Source organism: Parambassis ranga, chromosome 2 (assembly GCF_900634625.1).
Source record: "Parambassis ranga chromosome 2, fParRan2.1, whole genome shotgun sequence".
Taxonomy (NCBI): domain Eukaryota; kingdom Metazoa; phylum Chordata; class Actinopteri; family Ambassidae; genus Parambassis; species Parambassis ranga.
The window spans coordinates 42,935,533-42,955,490 of NC_041023.1; the positions used below are offsets into that span (position 1 = coordinate 42,935,533).

General features: G+C 44.8%; 1 protein-coding gene across 2 annotated transcripts in view; it reads left to right on the forward strand.

Annotated features, from left to right (window-relative positions):
• zranb3 (zinc finger, RAN-binding domain containing 3) overlaps positions 1-19,958 on the forward strand; it is a 40,746-nt gene that overhangs the window by 12,681 nt on the left and 8,107 nt on the right. For both annotated transcript variants that reach the window (XM_028430406.1, XM_028430397.1), the window contains exons 8-16: positions 1,145-1,279; positions 3,841-3,960; positions 5,070-5,189; positions 5,640-5,819; positions 5,977-6,144; positions 6,351-6,792; positions 10,726-10,983; positions 14,884-15,035; positions 18,560-18,664. In XM_028430406.1, the coding sequence (XP_028286207.1) occupies positions 1,145-1,279; positions 3,841-3,960; positions 5,070-5,189; positions 5,640-5,819; positions 5,977-6,144; positions 6,351-6,792; positions 10,726-10,983; positions 14,884-15,035; positions 18,560-18,664 (1,680 nt within the window). The remainder of the gene's footprint in view (positions 1-1,144; positions 1,280-3,840; positions 3,961-5,069; positions 5,190-5,639; positions 5,820-5,976; positions 6,145-6,350; positions 6,793-10,725; positions 10,984-14,883; positions 15,036-18,559; positions 18,665-19,958) is intronic.

A 19,958-nucleotide genomic window follows, 5' to 3' on the forward strand; every position in this document is an offset into this window, starting at 1 on the left:
AATGACGGCTTTTATCTTCCACAGCCAGACACTTTTTATGCCCCTCCTGCCCTTTACGTTTTCAGGCCTGGCCTTTTGTCAGCGTGGATATCATGCAGGGTGGAGTGTTGAGCCACTTCTTCCCTCTGCAGATAATAAAGAAATGTACAATTTTTAATTAGAATAAAAAAAAAAAAACAACCAAACGCGGACAGCCGTAACTGTGTTTATGCAGGTGCTGCTGAGGGAAACATCTGAGGAAAAACATGAAGGAAGCTCCGCTTTGTGCTCCTGCAATATGATCCTATTTATTCATTCAGCCGTCCTTGACTTTGACGAGGTTTGAAGCCACTGAAATGCTAATTATTTCACTAAATGGTGCAAAGCTTTCATGTTTCACCAAGAAAACACAGATGCAGCCATGAAACTTGCTTGTAGAACAAAAAGAAGCTTCCATTCTGTATGCATATATACACACATATATACATACACAGTATATGCATTAATGAGGCTTCCCTGAGCTCCCTCCACTTCACTTATGTGTATGTATGTGCTTAATCAGGCAGGGCCCGCCTCCACCTTCCCTCAGCGTGCCATATGCTTCACACGTCTGGTCATTTTAAATGCTTTTTTTTTTTTTTTTTTAGCTCAGATCTCTCCATAAAATGCTCCGAGTGCTGTTTTTATCATAACCTACATGTCCACGGCAAACCCACGGCCTCCCTGTGTGTCTTGTTTATGAGCATATGCTGCTCCTTTCCCACCGCTCTCCTCTCTCCGCCTTAAATACTTCTCGCCAATCACCTTGAGAGCACGCGAGGCGTCTTTGATTTATTGTACCGGCCGGGCTGCTTCTCCATCTTCGACCCCAGCTTGTCACAAGGCGGCTATAATTGGGAGACGCTCATGACCCACCTAACATAGCAGCCCAGTCGGAGGGGGTGGCATCCTTGGGAATTCTCCATCTCTATCTCCCTCTGTCTCTCTCTCTCTCTCTCTAGTGTTTTTTTTCTTTCTTTCTTTCTTTCCCTTCCAGAGAAAGTAGGACACCCAGCAGCACCATTAATTGTTTTGCCCTTTATATCTCAAAAACAGAGGAGTACAAGAGAGAGGAATAAAGGACACAGCCACCTCAACGCTGTCTTTGCGCTCTCCTTGCTTGCAGGAGGCCTCCGCCAGCTTCGCCCAGTGGGAGAGGCTGATGAAAGGACAGGGGTCAGGGGTCGTCGCCATGGAGAACCCCTTCACTGAGGTCATGAGCCTGGTCACACAGATGTACAAGCAAACAGCTATCGCCAAGGTAACAGAAGAGTAGGTGGTGTCATTGGACAGTACAGTGCACCTTTGAAGCTACGTACAGTAGGACTCCTCTGCTGTCCCTGATGCTGCATCCACAGCAGAAAATAGTCCCTTCTGTTGTTACAGTAAATGAAACTATGCATTAATAGGTTATTTTTTTAATAGGAAATTTACGGTAATGGTTTTTACCCCTGCAATTTGATTTAGGCAGTAAGGATAATAATAGTTAAGAGTTAAAGTTAGTAAGCTAAAAGCCAGTTTGCCCAGTGTAGCCTAGCAGATAGAGTGGTTGGAAACTGTAAAAGCGCCCCCTGTGGACAAACACAATATGACACATTTAATTAGAGAGCTCTACAAAGTTTTAAACAGAAATCTTTCAACTTATGTTGTTACTAATCCTTAAAATAAATTAGCCTACAATGTTTACATTGCACAAACATTGTGCACACTATATTGCACATACAGTCAAGATTTGTAACTGATAGTTTCCCAGAAAAATAAACACAGATGTGTTCTGTGACTGTAATATATTCTTTAGAACAGTCTCGATGTCTGAATAATGACATTTTTTTATTCACTTTCATGGTTCAAGAAATGGTGAATTGATGGTACGGCATCATTCTCCGAGCGCTTGGCCAAACACTCGGTGAGATCTCATGGGAAAGCATCGCCATGGTAACGGAGCCTAATAGTTGCCAGTGAAAGGCACTTAGACAAAGTAGGGAGTTATAACTGAGGTATTATTTAGTTGCGTCCAGCCTGGCATGATTACATCTTATATCAAAGTTACACACTGCACTAAAATAGCATCTCTGTGATGTTGTTGCCATGGAAACTCGGCCGGGCTCTCAGCTTGAAGTGATGTTTTTTCTTTTAATGAGAAAAATAAGCAGTGAGGGAAGGTGATGAAGGAGTCCGGGGTCAGAGGAACTTCCTCACCAATCCTGATGCTGAGACAACAGGAAGTAACTTGTTTCAGTAGTTAAGTAAACAGTCCCTCCAAATATAGTATCCTTGTCCAACCATCTCCCGGCATTTCTCTCAATTAGCCCAGCGCCCTCAGCCATGAGGAGCGCGGTCCCGGGGTTAACGAAGACCGGAGATAACCAGAGAATGCAATCATCGACACGCCACTCGCTCAGCCTGCCTCCCAGCTTGGATCTTTTCTGCGCTTGGCGTTGTTTGCTGATTGGATTTCTGCTCAGTTTAGCCTAACACTGGACCTCCTTTCATTACAAAGCCCCCCACACCCACTCACCCACCTCAAAGCCGATACTGCCCAGTCTCATTTCCTCTCCTATCGGCTCTCAGACACACTTTAGGAAAAAAAAAAAAGCTTCTTTTTTTGGGTCAGAATGTTGTGATATTTTCACACATGTATGTCACTCTGACGAGCATCGTGGCCCCTGCCTGCCCGCCTGCCAGTCCGCCTGGTGACGGAGCTGCCAAACGCCTTTGGGGTATTTTTGTTGCTTTACCCGCCAAGCATCTGCTCCCAATTACCCAGAGAGGACAGCTCTGATGCTGGACTTTAAAGCAAGCTAACGGGCCGCTTCAGACAGCCGAGAAGTTTGTGCACTAATTAAACTCAGCGGAAGGAAGCCGGCAAAGCCAAGCCGTCAGTAATGAGGACCCCCCAGATCAGAACGGGGTCGGCAGGCCTGGCGGAGAGATTCATTATCAGGCGCATCGGCTAATTATCAGTAAGGCAAAGCAGAGGTTCTCCCACCAGAGCAGGTGTGATGGCTGGAGAGGTTGTCAGGTTGCAGGAGGTGTGGAGATTACAGGGGAGGGATTCACACCTCAGAGAGCGGCCTGTCTCCAAAACCGTCTAGTAAGGGCTCTGTTTGACTCAAATCAAACCTCAGTATTTCTCACTAGTTGGTGCTATTCTGGTCTGCTCCTCTGTCTCTCTTTTTTTTCTTGGCCCCAGGCTCTGAAATGAGCCGGATACTCAATGACACGCTCATACAGCACATCCACTCCAAGTTTGCAGAAGGTAGCGGCCGTGGTACATCTCAGTGTGATCGCTGGGCAGCAGATAGATACCTGGAGGGCGCAGTTACCTCCGTCACACTGCCTTTTTTTCCACACTGTCAATCAGGGTTGGACTCTTAAATGTGCACTGTGATTTTTTTAAGGCGTTGACTTCACAAAAAGTTAGATAAACAGAAATAAATGTGACAGCCTGATGTGGCTGGACTGTACATTTAGCTGTTCTCTGATGTTAATGTGTCTTTGTCACCAGAATAAAAAAAAAAAAAAAAAGAAAGCGTGCTCACACACCAATCATATCACCAAGTTGTGAGTTATAGATTTGCTCTCACTATCTGCGAGCTGACAAATGCGCCCCAGTCACTCTCTGTGCTCTCCCCTTTTAAGGTCTGGATCCTCTGCACTCAATAGAGAATCGATCACACAGAAAGGATGCCGCGGTGATTAATTGACTTCTTCACTGATCTAGCCGGTTCCTCTGTGTGTGGTCGACCAGTGAAGTGATGGATTCAGTGGTTCTCTTTCATCTGTGTCTACTTCTGTATGTGTGTGTGTGTGTGTGGTCAGGCGGGAGCTGTGAAGGACTACATTAAGATGATGCTGGAGGCAGAGCAGCTGAAGTTCCTGGTGTTCGCCCACCACCTCACTATGCTGCAGGCCTGCACTGAGGCCGCCATTGAGTCCAAGGTAAACCTGCTGCCATTATGTTTCTACAGTAGAAACCCAGAAAGGACAAAACCGATTCTTTCGTTTTTCTATATAAATGTACTGCTGCATGCTGGATGCTGCAATCTGACTTCGATGCGAAGCGCATGGCTAGCTGTAAATTATTCCACTTTTATTTAAAGGTAAATTTAAGTGTACAGTTTAATGCAGGTGCAACATTTTAATACTTAGATTATATGCTGAAACACAATAAAACAGTTTATAAGATTACACCGGAGAAAAAGTAAGAAAAGTAAACTTTGTTTCACAACTAATCTCCCAAGTTTTTTTTTTTCCCCCAAATCATCACGAGCAAATGTTATCTGGTTGTTCGACGCCGGCAACCTGTGAAAGAGCTCAGGCATGACGCGTGTGTCGCAGGGGTCGAGAAGGTGTTAGTTGACTGTAATGTAGCGGTGCAACGTGTGATAGCACATTCCTCTTTGAGACGCTCACTCTCGGTGCGTTCGCACTCACCAATTAACAGAGATGAGCTAAAAAAAGGAACGACACTGTGATGAGGAACCTGGTGGAGACGAGCGGCTGAGCTCCAACAACAACGTTATCACTGTTTTTTTTCTCACCTGGTGTCGAACTGGTTGGAGAGTTTGCTTGATATAATACAATTGTGACTTGTTTTAAACTTGTAAATTTGCTGCATTTACATCATGAGGTAAGTGATTAATGCTGTTTTAGAAAAAGTCAGACAAACCTCTGAGTTGTGTCTCAGTGAGTTTCTCCTTCATGTTCATGCAGGCACTGTTACATCAACATGTGGGAGCAGCACAGTCGGCAGCTCTGCAGGACTGATGGACCTGAATCAAAAGAGTGCAGTTGCCACAGCATGTTAGCACCTCAGTGAATGTCAGGCTCAAGTTCAGCCTCTCTTTGTTTGGTGTATATATACACATATCTACAGGAGGCATGCTTTATTTAAACATTGTTTGTACAACTAGTACCACTAGGAAGGCATGACCATCAGTCACATGTCGTTATTGCTCACGTCTTAATTACATATCCATGTATGCATGTATGTATCTGTGACGAGTGCAGCTTTCAGTATGGTGAAATTACCTCGTCTCTCCTGACAGGCTGGTTACATCCGAATCGACGGTAGCGTGCCATCATCAGAGCGGATCCAGCTGGTGCACAAGTTTCAGAGTGACCCAGACACCCGGGTGGCCATCCTCAGCATCCAGGCGGCCGGACAGGTACTGCAGATACACATAAAAACACAGACTGTAACACAACTTCTTAGAGAGTACCAAAACACAGCCATCACTGAGGCATATATCTCTGATAAGAATAAGGAAAATAAAAAGTGCTGCTCTATTTCCACAATAAGTAGCTGAAATAGTCAGCATTACTGATGAGAGTGGTTGGCTGAAGCACAATCATGGTTCGTCAGAATAAATGTTGAAATGTGTTGTACTGTTAATAATATGCATAATAAACTCTTGGACGTTAATTATTCAGAGTGACTGAATAAGTACAAAAAATCCATGTATTCCAATCAGAAGAAGTGGGTGCTTGAAGCTCTTGTGTGGCAATTAGCTGATAATGTTCTGTCATTAACAAGGATTTCATCATATTGTTGCATGTGGGCTATTTGAGAGGTATTTGTGGTGCTAAGTGAGTGTGTGTGTGTGTGTCCTCTCTAGGGTTTGACCTTCACCGCTGCCAGCCACGTGGTGTTCGCCGAGCTCTACTGGAACCCGGGTCACATCAAGCAGGCTGAAGACCGGGCCCACCGCATCGGGCAGACGTCCTCTGTCAATGTGCACTACCTCATCGCCAAGGGCACCTTTGACACCGTCATGTGGTCCATGCTCAACAGGAAGGTGACGTGACGGCAGCAGAAATTTATGCAAAGCTGCTTAATCGCTCACTGATGTTTTTTTTTTTATTGGAGTACGCTCTGACATATGCAAACGCAGGCTGCTTAAACCCCCATCACACAAGTTCTGAACATAAAAAATGAACCGACTTGTCCTTCAGGAAACTGTGACTGGCAGCACGCTGAACGGCAGGAAGGAGTACCTGAAGGCCGACGAGGGCGACAAGGACAAGTGGGAGTTCCTCAACTTTGCCAGCGCATGGACACCAAGCGAGATGCCATCGCCTCTGGAGCGAAGTGCAGGAAAAGACGACCTGTTCTTCACTCATGTGAGTCGGCTAGAAGAAAAATAAGAGATAAAACAAGTTGAATGTTCTGATGCTCTTATAAAGAATAAAGGCCTTTGAATGGGGGGCAGCATTACATGCAAATGAAAAAGATGTGTGTCTGTGGCTGTGACAAAGAGAAATGTATAAAAGTTAGACAATGATTGAGCCAAACATGATGTGATTTTGTGTAATTTCTTCTTGATTAGTTTCAAAAAGACAAGCAGCACGACATCCGCTCCTTCTTTTCCCCACCTGCCAGCAAGGAGAAGAAGAGGAAGAGGACAGAAGTTGTGGAAACACCACCTTCCATCTCCTTAGAGACTACTGAAAACAAGGAGGAGAGGAGAGAACCGTCCCCTGACACGCCTGACCTGGACTTCTCCCCGCAGCTGAAGAGGCTGAGGACCCCGCAGCCCGGCCCGAGCCCTGTGTCTAGTTTAGGGAAGGCGAGGAGGTCAACGACGGGGAGGTTGAGCTCCAGCTTCCCGCTCATGACACCGCGGAAGCTGTCAGAGCCTGATCCTGGTCTGATGTGGAGCTGTGGGTCCTGCACATACTCCAACAGCGGCCTGCTGCCTTACTGTGAGATGTGTGAGTTCCCGCGCTCCTCCTCCTCCTCCTCCTCCTCCTCCTCAGCTGTCAGATCAGGTAGGATTCTTTTTTTGTAATACACAAACTTCATTTTATTTGAATGGGTTTCATTAAGAAAAAAGCACTGTCTCTTGCTTGAAATGAAGCACCTGAAACTGAAATCCATTCATTGCTTTATTTTCCTTCCTGTCAATATCAATCGTAGCGGTCTGTTGACATAATACTTCTGAACAGCATTACAGATTTCACCAGATGGAGACTCGTGATAGCAAAAGATGGAGGCAGGCTTGCCAGAGTCTGAAATAGCTGCTCTGAGAATACTGTCTTGCTCTCTCTCTCTCTCTCTGCAGATGACAAGGACACAGTATAATTCTCACCTGTCAAGCTGAGAGAGAGAGATAGAGAGCAGGCGTCTGCTATTGCTGCAAACGTCTCACACAAAGTTGGGAAAGTTGAGCTGGCTCTAGCTGATATCTCTGACAGCCTATGATTGTATCTTGCAAAAGAGAGAGGAGGGAAGTCGTTATGACCTGGCAGGCAGCAGGTCCACGCTCTCTAAATGTCTAAGATGCATCAGAAACTGGGATCTGGTTCACTGGAGGTGATGTTCAGGCAGCCGCAGGGACGAATGATGAGGCCTGAGTCAATAACTGTGCACTGAAATGAGTTCACACACGAAGGCTTCATCAGTGATTCGATTATTTACAGCTACACTACATTAAGGCCTAATTCTGGATGATTAAGGATGTGTTTGCTTTGTATCGCAGGTCATAAATTGTGGTGCATGTGTTTGAACAAACCTCAGCCGTCCCTGCACCTCCTCTGTATACTGTTCAGTCCTCTAAACAGTACTAACAAGTCTGAGATGGCTTTTAAGTGCAGACAAAGAGTCCTGGAGTCAAAACCCTGTCAAGCTGTTGCTCACAGACAGCAATGTTTCCTTTTCATACATGACAATGTGTGTATCTTTGGCACCATATGCCACCAAAAAAAAACAGCTAAAATAGCGAGCAAGATGATACAAAGGTGGAAAAACCTTGCTGCAACACAATAAGTCAGAATGAGTGGGCTGCCTAACAACAGGCATGGATCAGGTGATTATTTTCTATAAAAAGCATCCTACATATGCAGCATGAGATCAGTTACATTTTCACAGGAATATTTATTCATAACACTTCCAGTGTCTCACCTGGTTGACACTGCATTAACTGTATGCTAATGCTGGATGTATGAGTGTACAGTAAATATTGGCTGTGCTGAAGGTCTGTTTGCAGCTCAATCCATTGCAAGTGAAGCTGCTGCACTTAAAACACACACAGAACAAACAAGCAGCACATCAGCATAGAACACACACACACACCTACACCTTTTTTTAACACAATTCACCCCCCATTTCATGCTCAGCTCAGCTGCAGCAGATGCTTGATAACTATTCAGCAATCACACTCTCTTCTTTGTCACAAGCGCCACTCTGCATTCACAGCAGCGGGCTGTGTCAGCTCGCTAGACAGGGAATTTAACAACCTGCTAAATTTGTAAATGACACACTGTGCTGAAAAATAACAACTGTATTTATGGAGATATCTCTCAACTTGGCACCGCCATCCTCAGCTCGTGAAAATGTAAGAAAATAATCAGGTCGGAGCCTATGGTGTGACATGATAAAGTGTTATCCCTTCAAAAGCAACAATTTTTCACAATGACTGCAAAGAAAGAAAGAAAGCAGGGACGCTGTGTATGAATCACAGGAGGACAGCAGGGCTCCACAGCTGCAGCAGGAGCTGCATGTCTGCAGTCAGCACACAGGAGGATACCGTGTGTTTCACCGCCAGGCGAGCTTCTTATTATTTCCAGCATTGATGCCTGATGCAGGAAACAGCAGAAATAAGATTTCAGAAGCCGGTTACCACCCGCTAAGCCCTGCTCTGCTTCAGCTACAGCACTCATGCTGTACACCGGGAGATTTTTCTTCAAAATTTCACACTTTTATTGTTCCGATGTTACATTGCAGCAGTGATATTCATCCGCATAGATTGTTTTGAGGCCATTGAGTCACTAGTCATCATGCATGGGTGTGGTTCGGCACAAAGTAGTTCCTATGAGTAACCGATCAGATTTTTTTGATCAGGTTGTGATTTCTAAAAAGAGACATCTTGTTCTCATACATTAAGACCATGGGTCCCAACCTGTGGTCCAAGTCCTTCCTTGGGGGCGCCAGACATCACCAAGCAGGACACAAGGATTTCATTAGGTTGTGAAAGCAGATTAAGTTTGAAACTTTGAGATAATTAGCCAGGTATGCTAACATGTAATAGAGGAGGTAAGTCTAAGCTGCTGAAAACGTACGTGTTGCTTTTATGTTTTTAGGTTTAAATGGTTAATAAAAAAGTTTTTCGGTTGTCTGTTTACCTCCGCAGTGAGGAACGGTACTCAACTAATTGCAGGTGTTAAACAATAACAGCTCGTATTAATTTCACACAAATTGAATCACTGTAGTGGCTCCATCGTCACTAATCCCGCTCTGTTTTTAATCAAACTGTCACACATTGTTACCTCCTTGGTGTGTGACACCTCAGGTTGGTTTTTGTGGAACCAGCACTCTGCACAGAGGGAGGGGCAGTTGCTCTCTCAGCTCACCCTATCCTGGTTTGTTAGGTGTTAAGGCAGTTTATTATTATTCAATACATGAGGGCAGACGTTGCTTTTTTTTGATGCATCTGCTGCTTGGCTCCCTGCAGACTGCAATAAGAAAGGATTTCCTGTTTTACACAGCGACTGGAGTGTGTTGTTTCTACGTGAATGCTAATTAGCTCACACAGGATCACATGCTTCTTCAATGTGTGTCGATTTTGGAACCTTATCAAGACACTGCAGACATAATGGGCCCCTGATGGGTGGGAAAACAAGGGGGACGGCTGGTAAAGTCGAGGCACGGCCCTGTAGGATTTCCCCCCGTTAACATCTTCCTCGGTGGGGACAGCTTAACACAAATTGAGCCGTCTCTCGGTAGCCTCCCTCTGCTTGTTAGTGAAGGAGGGGGTTGCAGTGGCGGGGCCAGGAGCCCGGAGACTCATGTGACATTTGAGGAAGCCGACTAGAGGCTGGCCTTTTGAAGAAACAAGCCACAGAGAGGCAGGATCACTAATTAGCCCGCTGCGTCCCCGAGTCTCACAACTTACTGTCTTGTTACATTTCACACCTCAAGTTCAGCAAATATTGTGAAAGGATGTGATTTAAATTTAACCAGGAAGGAAAGTCAGGAAAGGAAATTGTACTTTTTTCAAGAAGTTCCGTGACATTTACATTGGGCTATAAATAATTCTTCGGTTAATTCTACCTTGATAATAAACATCAGTGCACAAAGTAGAGTTTGAAATAAAGCCTGTGAATGGTGACGCCATAATCCCTGCATTCATTAACATTTTTGTGGCTCAGATTTCTGCTTGACCTTCACAGAATTACAGCATTCTGCATGAATGAGAATCACATGAGTGGTTTAACAGAGGAGTCTGCTTTTTAAAGGAAGATGGCATCCAGCCACCGTCAGCTGTTTGAACGCAGCCGCCCGGTGCAGATGCAGCAATCGCTAACAATTATTTCGTTTAGGTTTGATTGCACATGATGCAGGCGAGCAATTAACAGAACAATGTGACACAAACATAATTCAGATGATATTTGATCCAGGAGGGGGGCGGCAGGTGTTTCTGTGTGCAGCTGACTGCAGAGTTCGCCTTCCATCCCTGCTTATATCTGCTCATTTTACATCATCACATCCTCTAAACTTGTCAGTGAAGGACTTATGGAAGCTAATAACATCACTAATGAGCCATATTGAGTTTTACTTTCATGTCAGCAGTCATTTTGTCACACTGTCACACTCCTCAGATGATGGATATCTCGCTTGGGAATGAAACTCTTCAAAGTCTGATTACACTGTGCAGCTTAGCCAATAGAGTAATCTTCATCTTTCTCTTCCTCTTTCTGGCTCAGAGCCACCCAGGCCTCAGCAGCCCCCTGCCACCGACGAGCCCGAGCTCAGCCGGGAAGAAGCCCGGCCTCAGAAAGACAAACAGAGCGAAGGGGGGGAGGAGGAGGAGGAGATGGCTGAGCCTCCCAAAGACAAACAGAAACTAGGAGAAGCAGAGGAAGAGGACAAGCGCTGGCTCAAAGGCAAACAATCAGCGGGAGGGAGAAGCGACATCATCGCCGGTGGTGGCGGCGGCTGCCTCCCCCCTGACCACACACAGGGTAATCCCACCTGCAATCTTCTCCTTTTCATATCTAGGGAAATTGGCTGGTGGCGCATTGTCACCTGCCCATATAATGCTGTTTCATATCATCACTCCAAACCAATAAGGCACTATATCTCCTTCCATATGGGGCAGGCCAGTATTATTCCTACTGCTTATTAGCATCTGGTTAGGATATTACCTGTTTTTCTCAGCAGAAGCCAAACTTTACTAAATTCCACTGATTGGCTTCAGGTTCTATCACAGTCCAGCAGGCACCTGATGAGCCTCACATTAGCTGTTTTTTAATAAAGTGGACCCAGGCCTAATTACATAAAAGACACAAAGTTCTCTCACTGCACCAGCTCATCCTTGAAACACAACCTGATTGCCACCCCCCCCCCCCTCGTCCACTCTGGTTACGTGTGTACACGTCTGAGAGTCTCCGAGGGACTCCAAGAAACAAATTCCCAATTACACACTGTGTAATATTGCAAATTAAGACCTCTATGTTCAAGTGCTCCTGTCTCGAAGGGATACGCAAAGCAATAAATTGCACTAATTACAAAGAACTAATTACACTGCGAGCAATATGAAGAGCTTTAAAAAAAAATTGCCAGACTAGCAGAGTCTAAGAAAAGCCTGCGACCCAGGTGGCGCCCCGGTCAGACATTTTGGTTCAGGCTTTAAAGGATGAAACTTAACCTAGGAGGGTTTTCTTGGGCAGCCTCTATTACCCTCAGATCAGTGTGCAGCACACACACACACACATACACACACAGACATCTATTAGTGCCCAGATTGTCCACTGGTTAATTTCCTATTCCTGCAGCTACCTGTTCCCTCCAGCGGTGCGGGCTGAATCCCAGCACAGCTCCCCCTGCAGAGCCGCCTGCACTCTGAGCCTGCCCACTATTCTCAGGCCAAAAAAAAAATCTAACCAGCCTGCTTTTTTAAAGTGACTCTAGGTGAGAGATAAAAGCCTCGCTGTCGATCAGAAATGGCAGCACTAAAGAGGTGCCGCTGGGTGCCAGCTTGGCCCCCTGCATCCATTTTTCTCTGGAGAACATCCATCCACATAAGCATGCTGACTTACATATACATTTTATATTCGCTGTGTTGGTCGGTCAGTTTGTTAGCTACGTGCCAGTTTGTCTCCGGCAGCGTGGCTCCATTACCAAACACAGTGGTTGTCCAATAAAAGTGACCTATGGGGTCAGGAGCGGTGCCTAATGATTTTCCTCCACCTTCCTGTGGTTTTAGAAGGCAAACCACAGAGCTGTCGGCCGCCCCCACTTCTTGATTGCTCTGAGATTACTTTCCTCACAGCACAGACAGGCAATCACTCCTCCTCCTCCTCCTCCTCCTCCTCCTCCTCCTCTCTGCTCACTGTCCGTCTGTCTGTCTGCATGTTTAAAGATGGCTGCCCATTCTTCTTCTTTTTTTTTTGTATCTATCTTTTGTTTCGATCCTGCGGAAGATGAGATGACTCAGTCCAATTAGGCGTTGTTTTCTCTCTCTTGCAGTAAAATAACAGATAAATCCCCCGGGGTGTTTTGAAGGCACTGTTCATACTGTGTAAGTGACAGTCTAATAAGACGGCTTTGTAAGATGAATTGCCCCCATCGTATAAATGGCCCAGTTAATGCAGCTGGCGCGTTCCGCCACTGCAAACAAGGGAGTAAAAAAAAAACTGCTTACAACAAATGTAGGGTGCACATTGCAGAGCTGCTAGGTTTCATTACAGATGTAGCAGGACAGAAGGATAGATGGGGTTTTGTTCTGGCGTCCAAAAAAATGTTTTGGTTCCAGGTGTTTTTTGCAGCTCTGTCGTCTGTGTTTTCAGACACTAAGTGCAGCTGAGATCAGAACAATGTGTGCAGGAGAATTACGCCTGCGGGGACGGCAAACATAAAAATGAAAGATATGGTTTTGGTGCAGGGACGGGTCAAGGAGAGGAAATGACTTCACCAAATGTCAAATTGCATCACCATCGTTAGTCAGAGCAGCGAGAGAAGGTTCAAATAACCCTCTGCTGCTGATGGAAACGTCACCATTTCACCGCTACACAGCCAGGATTTAGTAGCTGGTGAAAAGCATAAAGAAAAGTGCAGGCTAATTAACATGGATCCACAGAGCGTGTCACAATAGTGACAATCAAACCACCAAAAGTCCTTCTATATAGAAACTTAACAAAAAACCACAAGCCACAAGCTGGAGTTTGCAGACAAATAACCAGATTTCTACATCACCAGTTTCACCAGAAATGCAGAAAGTCCACATTAGAGACCTCACATCCTTCAGTATGAGTGTGCACAAGTCATTTCAGTGGTCTCAGAGGCCCCGTTCACACTGGAGAAAGTCATTCCAGCTAGAGTAGGATTGAGCCCAGACAGCCTTTAAGCTGGATGCGTTCAGACCTATTTTCAAATCTGGCTAGCACACAGTTGTGTCCGCACTCAATCAGGCTTCATCCAGCGTGTTTGCTGTTCTCCAAACCACTAGGTGGCGCCTCATTTCGCTAGCCACATTTGCGTTCACACCTGAGCCACATTTGAGCCAATCCGGCTAGATCCACCTCTCGAGGGTGGATCTAGCCGGCTTGAAATCAAACTGGATTCAGCCGGATTGGAGGTGTTCACACTCGGAAAAAAACACATCTGGATTGATCTGGATGCGGCCAAATCCTGCTTAAGCCACATTTTTTTCCCCAGTGTGAACGGGGCCAGACAGGCCTGTGTGTGTTTGTGTGTGTCTTCAGGTGCTTATCACCCAGAAGCTGATTGAGAAAATCTGATTCTGTCCCAGAGATCCAGTGCAGGGACAGGGCAGCACTGTTCATTGGAAACTCTCTTGTCAGTATTTTCCCTCCTATTAACAAGCCAGATGGACACACACACACACAGACACACAGACACACACAGTGGTGAGGCAGACAACTGGCCACGCGAAGTGATTTAAGGCAAGTATTATCAGAGTGTTATAGGTCATTGTCTAAATGAAGCGTGGTCGAACAGCGGCGGTCTCATTTCCACCGCCTGACCTTTTCTTGCTAGATGCTGGCAGGATGAGCGAGCTACATAGCTGACATTAATGACCTGCTCTCTCTCTCTCTCTCTCTGTGTTTCTCTCCATCTGTGACTGTCATTTTATCACTCTCTCGTTCTCTCTCTCTCTCCTCTGGTTCTGTTGTTCAGCAAATTTCTTGAAGAAACTCGTGAAAAAGAAGCTGAAAAGAGGGAAAAAAGAAATGTAATGCTCAGCTTAAAGACTGCCGTCTGCCTGATTTAACATCAGTGTCAAAAGAAATTCATTTTTTATGAGTGAAAAAAATGATACACTTTTGAACCTTTAAACATTTATGATGCAATTTCCATTGAATATCATCTGCATTTACCATATTCAGTAAAAAAACTCACAACCTCAGCCACCAAACAAACCAACAATGCTGCCTGCGAAAAGCAAATGACCCACAATCCCCTTCACCAAACGTCCCGCAATGTCGCTCATGAAACAAACCACACACAAAGTCTGTCCTTCTGTCCCTCCAATGCATCCTGCTGCATTTAAAACATAAACAGAGGGAGCGCTCCGACCTGCTGAGAGCAGGACGTGGATTGTATTTGTATGAAAATGTCAGAGATAATTACTTTTCATTTCACATTCTATAATCAAGTGTTTGAAAGCAATAAGCATAAATATAAGCAAACACATCTCAATGATCCGCCGTGATCGTCCTGCCTTCTGAATATTGTACTCGGGGTAATAAATGCTAAAAGCTGGTGGAGTTTAATGTCTCAGCCAGTCGTTGCATCACCAGAGGAGCAAACGGAGTACCAATAAAACCCAGAAAGCCAATAATGAGCCAATAATAAATGCTCAGTGAGATATTAGTCAGCCTCTTCCTCTCTCCCTGCAGACCGCTGCGCCACGCCGTGTTTGTCTTCTCCTGCTGCTGATGCTAATGACGAGGATGAGGATGGAGGAGAAGATGGCGCAGCCCATCCCGTCTACGCGGGCCTCCAGTTCTCCGCCAGCCAGTACACAGACCGAATATATCTGTACACCAAGGTACCGCTGCCGCCATGATCTGATCATTGTCTTTAGAGCACATCTTCTGCTGGTCAGTGATGAAGCAATAACTCCATCTTGGATTTAATTAATACATGTGTTTACAGTGGAGTTCTTTGTAATTACACCTCCAACACACTAGTTGGTGCTGTGAGAAGCTACTTTTGCCAAAATTATGGAGGTATACTAGCTCTATTAGCTATGTACAGTGTGTGGACGTATGCTAACCTCTGAAAAATTCACACACTGTTGTGAGCTGCACAAAAAAGTCTTTTTTTGTGCAGCTTTACCTGCAGGAAACATTTCTAAATGAATGTCACCGTGTCTGATGTAATGATGTTTATTTCAGGTCTGGAGGCAGTAAGCATCTGTAAAAATCAAAAGGGCATCCAGAGGAAGGCTGCCTCTACTTATTGTTTTCTTCTTTAGCAGCTTGTGAAGGCATGCGGTTCCTTCACACGTTGCCAATTAGCAAACTATTTTTTTTACTATGTGAGAAAAGAGTTTCCAGCAGCATTAAGAAAGTCCAAGTTTAAGAATGAACTAATGGTGATTGAAAGCAGCTATTTTAAGCCAAACAAGTGCAATAATGTAGCTCACTATAGTGCGCTCCCATTAAAAGAGGATCAAGGACCTGCAGGAGTCGCTCCACATGTTTTTGTTCTGAGATTGATTGAGGCTGTGCGGTAAAAGGTGAAAGAAAAGCTCCTCAAATCCATTCATATTCTTCTGTTCAATACAAATTAAAGGTTCAGAAATGAGCAGGATTACAAATAAGATTTACCAAAGAGCTGCCAACTTCCCCCCTTTTCTTGCTGTCATCCAGTGTTTTAGCTGCTCACAACAACCCAGGTGGCCATGCCAGGTCAGTCATAAACAAGTAGACGTGTTGTACTTCAAATGAACTGCTGTGTTTCATCACTGAACCCGAACCATGTGACTCTGATTACACTCCTGTGCATTCTTGGCACTCGTCTTAAAGTGCCACTTGCCAGCAGACCTCTGTATTGATCGCACTGTGATACTTAACGGCCTTTTGTTTCATTCATGAGGGATCAGATTCCCTCCACGCTAAAGCTGATAAGAGACAAGAGGGGCTTTTTACAGGGAGGGGACCAAAACACCGAGCTGAATCACCAACGGAATATTACCCTGATGGCAATAGACAAGTGTCATGCACGCGTGGCTGAGACGATAAGCTGCAGAGATAAATGTCCCCCGCTGTCGTTTAAATGATAAACTGGAAGAATTCTGGCTGGAAAGCTGTCACATCGGGATAATCCTGGACTGAGCGCTCAGAGCACAATCACAGGAAGATTTGTCAGTAGGGTTTGAAGAGAAATATTGAGAGAATTATGAATTTTATGTCCATTTTCTGCTGTTTTATTCAAGGATTCACTGTCCCCAGGTGTGGTTTACACATATAGAGACAATAGTTCATAGTTGTGTCTGCACAAGCCTGGATTGTGTACCTGTGCATATATAATACAATTTAAAGCACACTGCATGGATGCAGGATGCGTTGCAGCGCCCCCTGCTGTTTGTATAGTGTAGTGTGTCGTCCTAAAACCCGAGTAGCACTTTTAGAACTTCCTGTTTAATCATCCAGAAGTCATTAGATGCCTTAAATGTGTTGGTTTGTACCACTAAAGATTTTTATTCTGTAATATAAAATACGTCGCTACATACCTTGCTAAGAAGTGTTTATGCGTCCAACAAAGACAGGTGCTAACAAATGGCTAACTGAGATTCTATGAAAATGCATTAATAAGACATTTAAAACGAAACATTATTTGGTGGAGCTTTTGTGTGGGCATAAATGGACAAAGTGACGATTATTTTTGGATCGAAGACCCTATTTTCTGTAGGTGTTTTTGGTGTTGCTACAGCTTGTTAGCATGGAGGATATTGTGCCTCTTTTCAATCACATCTAGCAGGACTCTAATCCTGCTCCATGCTGTTACAGCACAACCGGCTCTGCCGTTCCCCTGACTCTCCATGATATTTATTTTACCATAATCCAAATAAACACGCGGGCCTCTGCTGGCTGAGGGTGCAGCACAGGAGACAGAAAAAAAAAACTCCTAATGTTGATTTGTATCTCCAAATCCATGTGTCGGCGGCTGGCAGGTATTAACCTTTAGACTTTATCCTGCCTGTCCTCTCCGTCCACCGGCTGAAATCCTGACTGTAGCTTCTAGCTGGTCAGCCTGTGAAATGTTTGGCACAGCCACTGTTGTTTGATTGAAGCTAACATTGAGGGTAAGTGGCTGCTCAGGCTCCAAATTGGCAGTAGTTAGTGTTAATGAAGAAGTAATAACTGTGAAAATGTTCTTTATTGTAGTTATTTTTACAGTGATTATGCAGTTACCTCCAAGCCGCTGCTGGATGATTACCTATAATTACAGTGAGACACAATCCTATGTGTATATGTGTGTGTTTTTTATATATACTTTGCATTTTCCTCATTATTTCTGTTACAAATGCATGCACGCTGTCACAAGAGGAGCACATCTTCAAACATATATTAGTCAAAACAAGAGAGATCACTAACGAGCTCCTAGGTTACCACGGGAATCACCATGGCAACCAATAAAAGAATAAAGTGCAGCCAGATTACAGAACTTGAATGTAATTGGATTCAAGTTCTGCAAGTTAGTAATTAAAAATCTGATTGCTTGGCTAAAGATACCCAAAGTTTCAGCGCAACAGTACACAATGAAACTAATTGCATGTGAACCCTGCAAAACTGGATGTTTGCTGGTTAATTACAGAGTGACAGGCGAGGTTGTTATCCGTGCTCTGCTCGGCACCAAATGGCTGCCTATCACCGCCACAAAGTGATCCACCAAAATTTTTGAGTTCCATTTTAATGACCATGATGGTCAGGCGGTAATTAACATGCAAAAGACAAAGGTGGTGCTGAAAACTGTGAGACTCCCCTCCTGGAGGCCACAGGTGGAACTGCAGTGTTTGATGCTTGCTGCATGGCTGTAACACAGTTTCTGTTTTTGAGTGAACTGTCCCTTTAAACTCTCAGTGTTTGACTTAACACTAAAAGAAAACAGAGCGTTGCCCCCCTGACGCCCACCTTCTAACATTTATTTAATATCATCATAAAGGCATTGTTTGCAATCTGTCCCTCCTCTGAGTTACATAACTACAATATTAGCTGACATTTCTGCTCGTCAAAGCCGAGTGAAACAATAACCGCTCATTCACTCAGAGGGCTGCTCAGGCAGCGGAGTAAACGTGCGTTGGTTGTATTTCTGTTTGCTTTGGTTACACCAATGACTCAGCAGCTGAATCCCTTATCTCACCGACTGTTTGGGCAGAAGAAGCAGCTTCAGAGAGCCGCTGAGTGCCTTAATAGTGAAATTTCGGACACAAATCTTAAAATATGAAAGAAAAATCAAAGCGCAGATTTCACAGAGGGCACATGAGCCAGGCTAAAGATGAGTAACAGCTCTGCTAACGGTGCTGTCTCTGCTTCAGGCTGTCTTCATCGTCTCCTCTTCTTTTAGGACGGGGAGCCGTTGAACTTGAGCTTCGTCCCTCTGGACATCAGACTAACCAACTGGGACGACCTGCCCGAGGCCTTCAGCCAGCGCCGGGAAAATCGAATACAGGTCTGCCCTTCCCGCCAGGCGAAGTGTGTGCTTTGATATTAATGAATGTGTGTGGGTGTGTGAGTGTTTACACGAGGGAGAAGTGCCGACTTAATTTGCCGTTACAGTAAAAGTCTTCTTTTGAATTTCTAAGGTGACAGAAACATTTACACCCATTAACTGACCCTGTGAAGACACACAGGCACAGATATATGTGTGAAACTAATGACATCACTGATCAGAAGCAGGAAGAGCAGCAGTGCAGTGCTGCAGCCTGACAGATAGACGTGGAGCATGGACGCCCACTGAGGAGGAGGAAGGAGGGATGATGGAGAGAGGGTGGGGGGAGAGAAAGTGGCGTTTTATGAGGGTCGTTAAAGGAGACGGATCATCGCCTCAAACGACCCCCGCACACCAACCGTCTAATATTAAATCCTGCAATCTGCCGTGGCGGTAACAGAGGCGCTGACAGACACCCCACCTGTCACGTTGTTTATGTGGGTTTGTAAAAGCGAGGCGTGAGTCGCATCCATCCCCCTGACCCATCATTTACACCCTGTTACACCCCAATTGTCCATCACAATCAATACGGAGCCAGCAGCTTCGGTTTGTGGGCACGCACACCCTCCCACACAAACAACACAACATCAACACAATGCCTGAAGACTGAGCAAAAATGACACTTAACACAAGTAGGTGAAATAAAAGTGCATATTTGGGATCTATTTCCTGCTGCGGATTAATACACATTTGATAGAATTTACTGCCTTCCAAGAGATTAACATACAGCTTCTGGGATGAATCACTACCAGTGTCCACCCACACACACACACACAGATCCATCCACCCCTGTGGCTGTTGAGCTTTTAGCTGCTATATGTGTGTGTATATTTATTAATGTATTTTAGTGAGGATCTTTGGCGCTAAAACACCAACAAAAACTCACTGAATGTGAGAAGGTGTGTGTATAATGCAGATAGATTTTTTTATAAGTCATCTTTTTGTGACAGTGCTGCAGATAAAAAAAAGCACATTTCTCAGTATATGAGTAGGTAAATTGCCCATTAGGCCTGGTTGCCTGGTGTGCTCTTTGTTATTTTCTTTGAATGCTTGATGTCGCCGAGAGCGTGCGACTCTCTTTTGGTCTGATGGATTTTGTGAAGCTATAAAACTGTCTTCTAGAAGACGGTCTCCTTTGAATTATTTGTTTTCAGCTGTAAGTGTATTTTTCAGAATTGAAAAGCTAAAAAAAAATGTTTTGCTTTTAAAGAGGTTCCAATGTCCAAACTATCAATTTGTGTTGAAGATGAAGGCT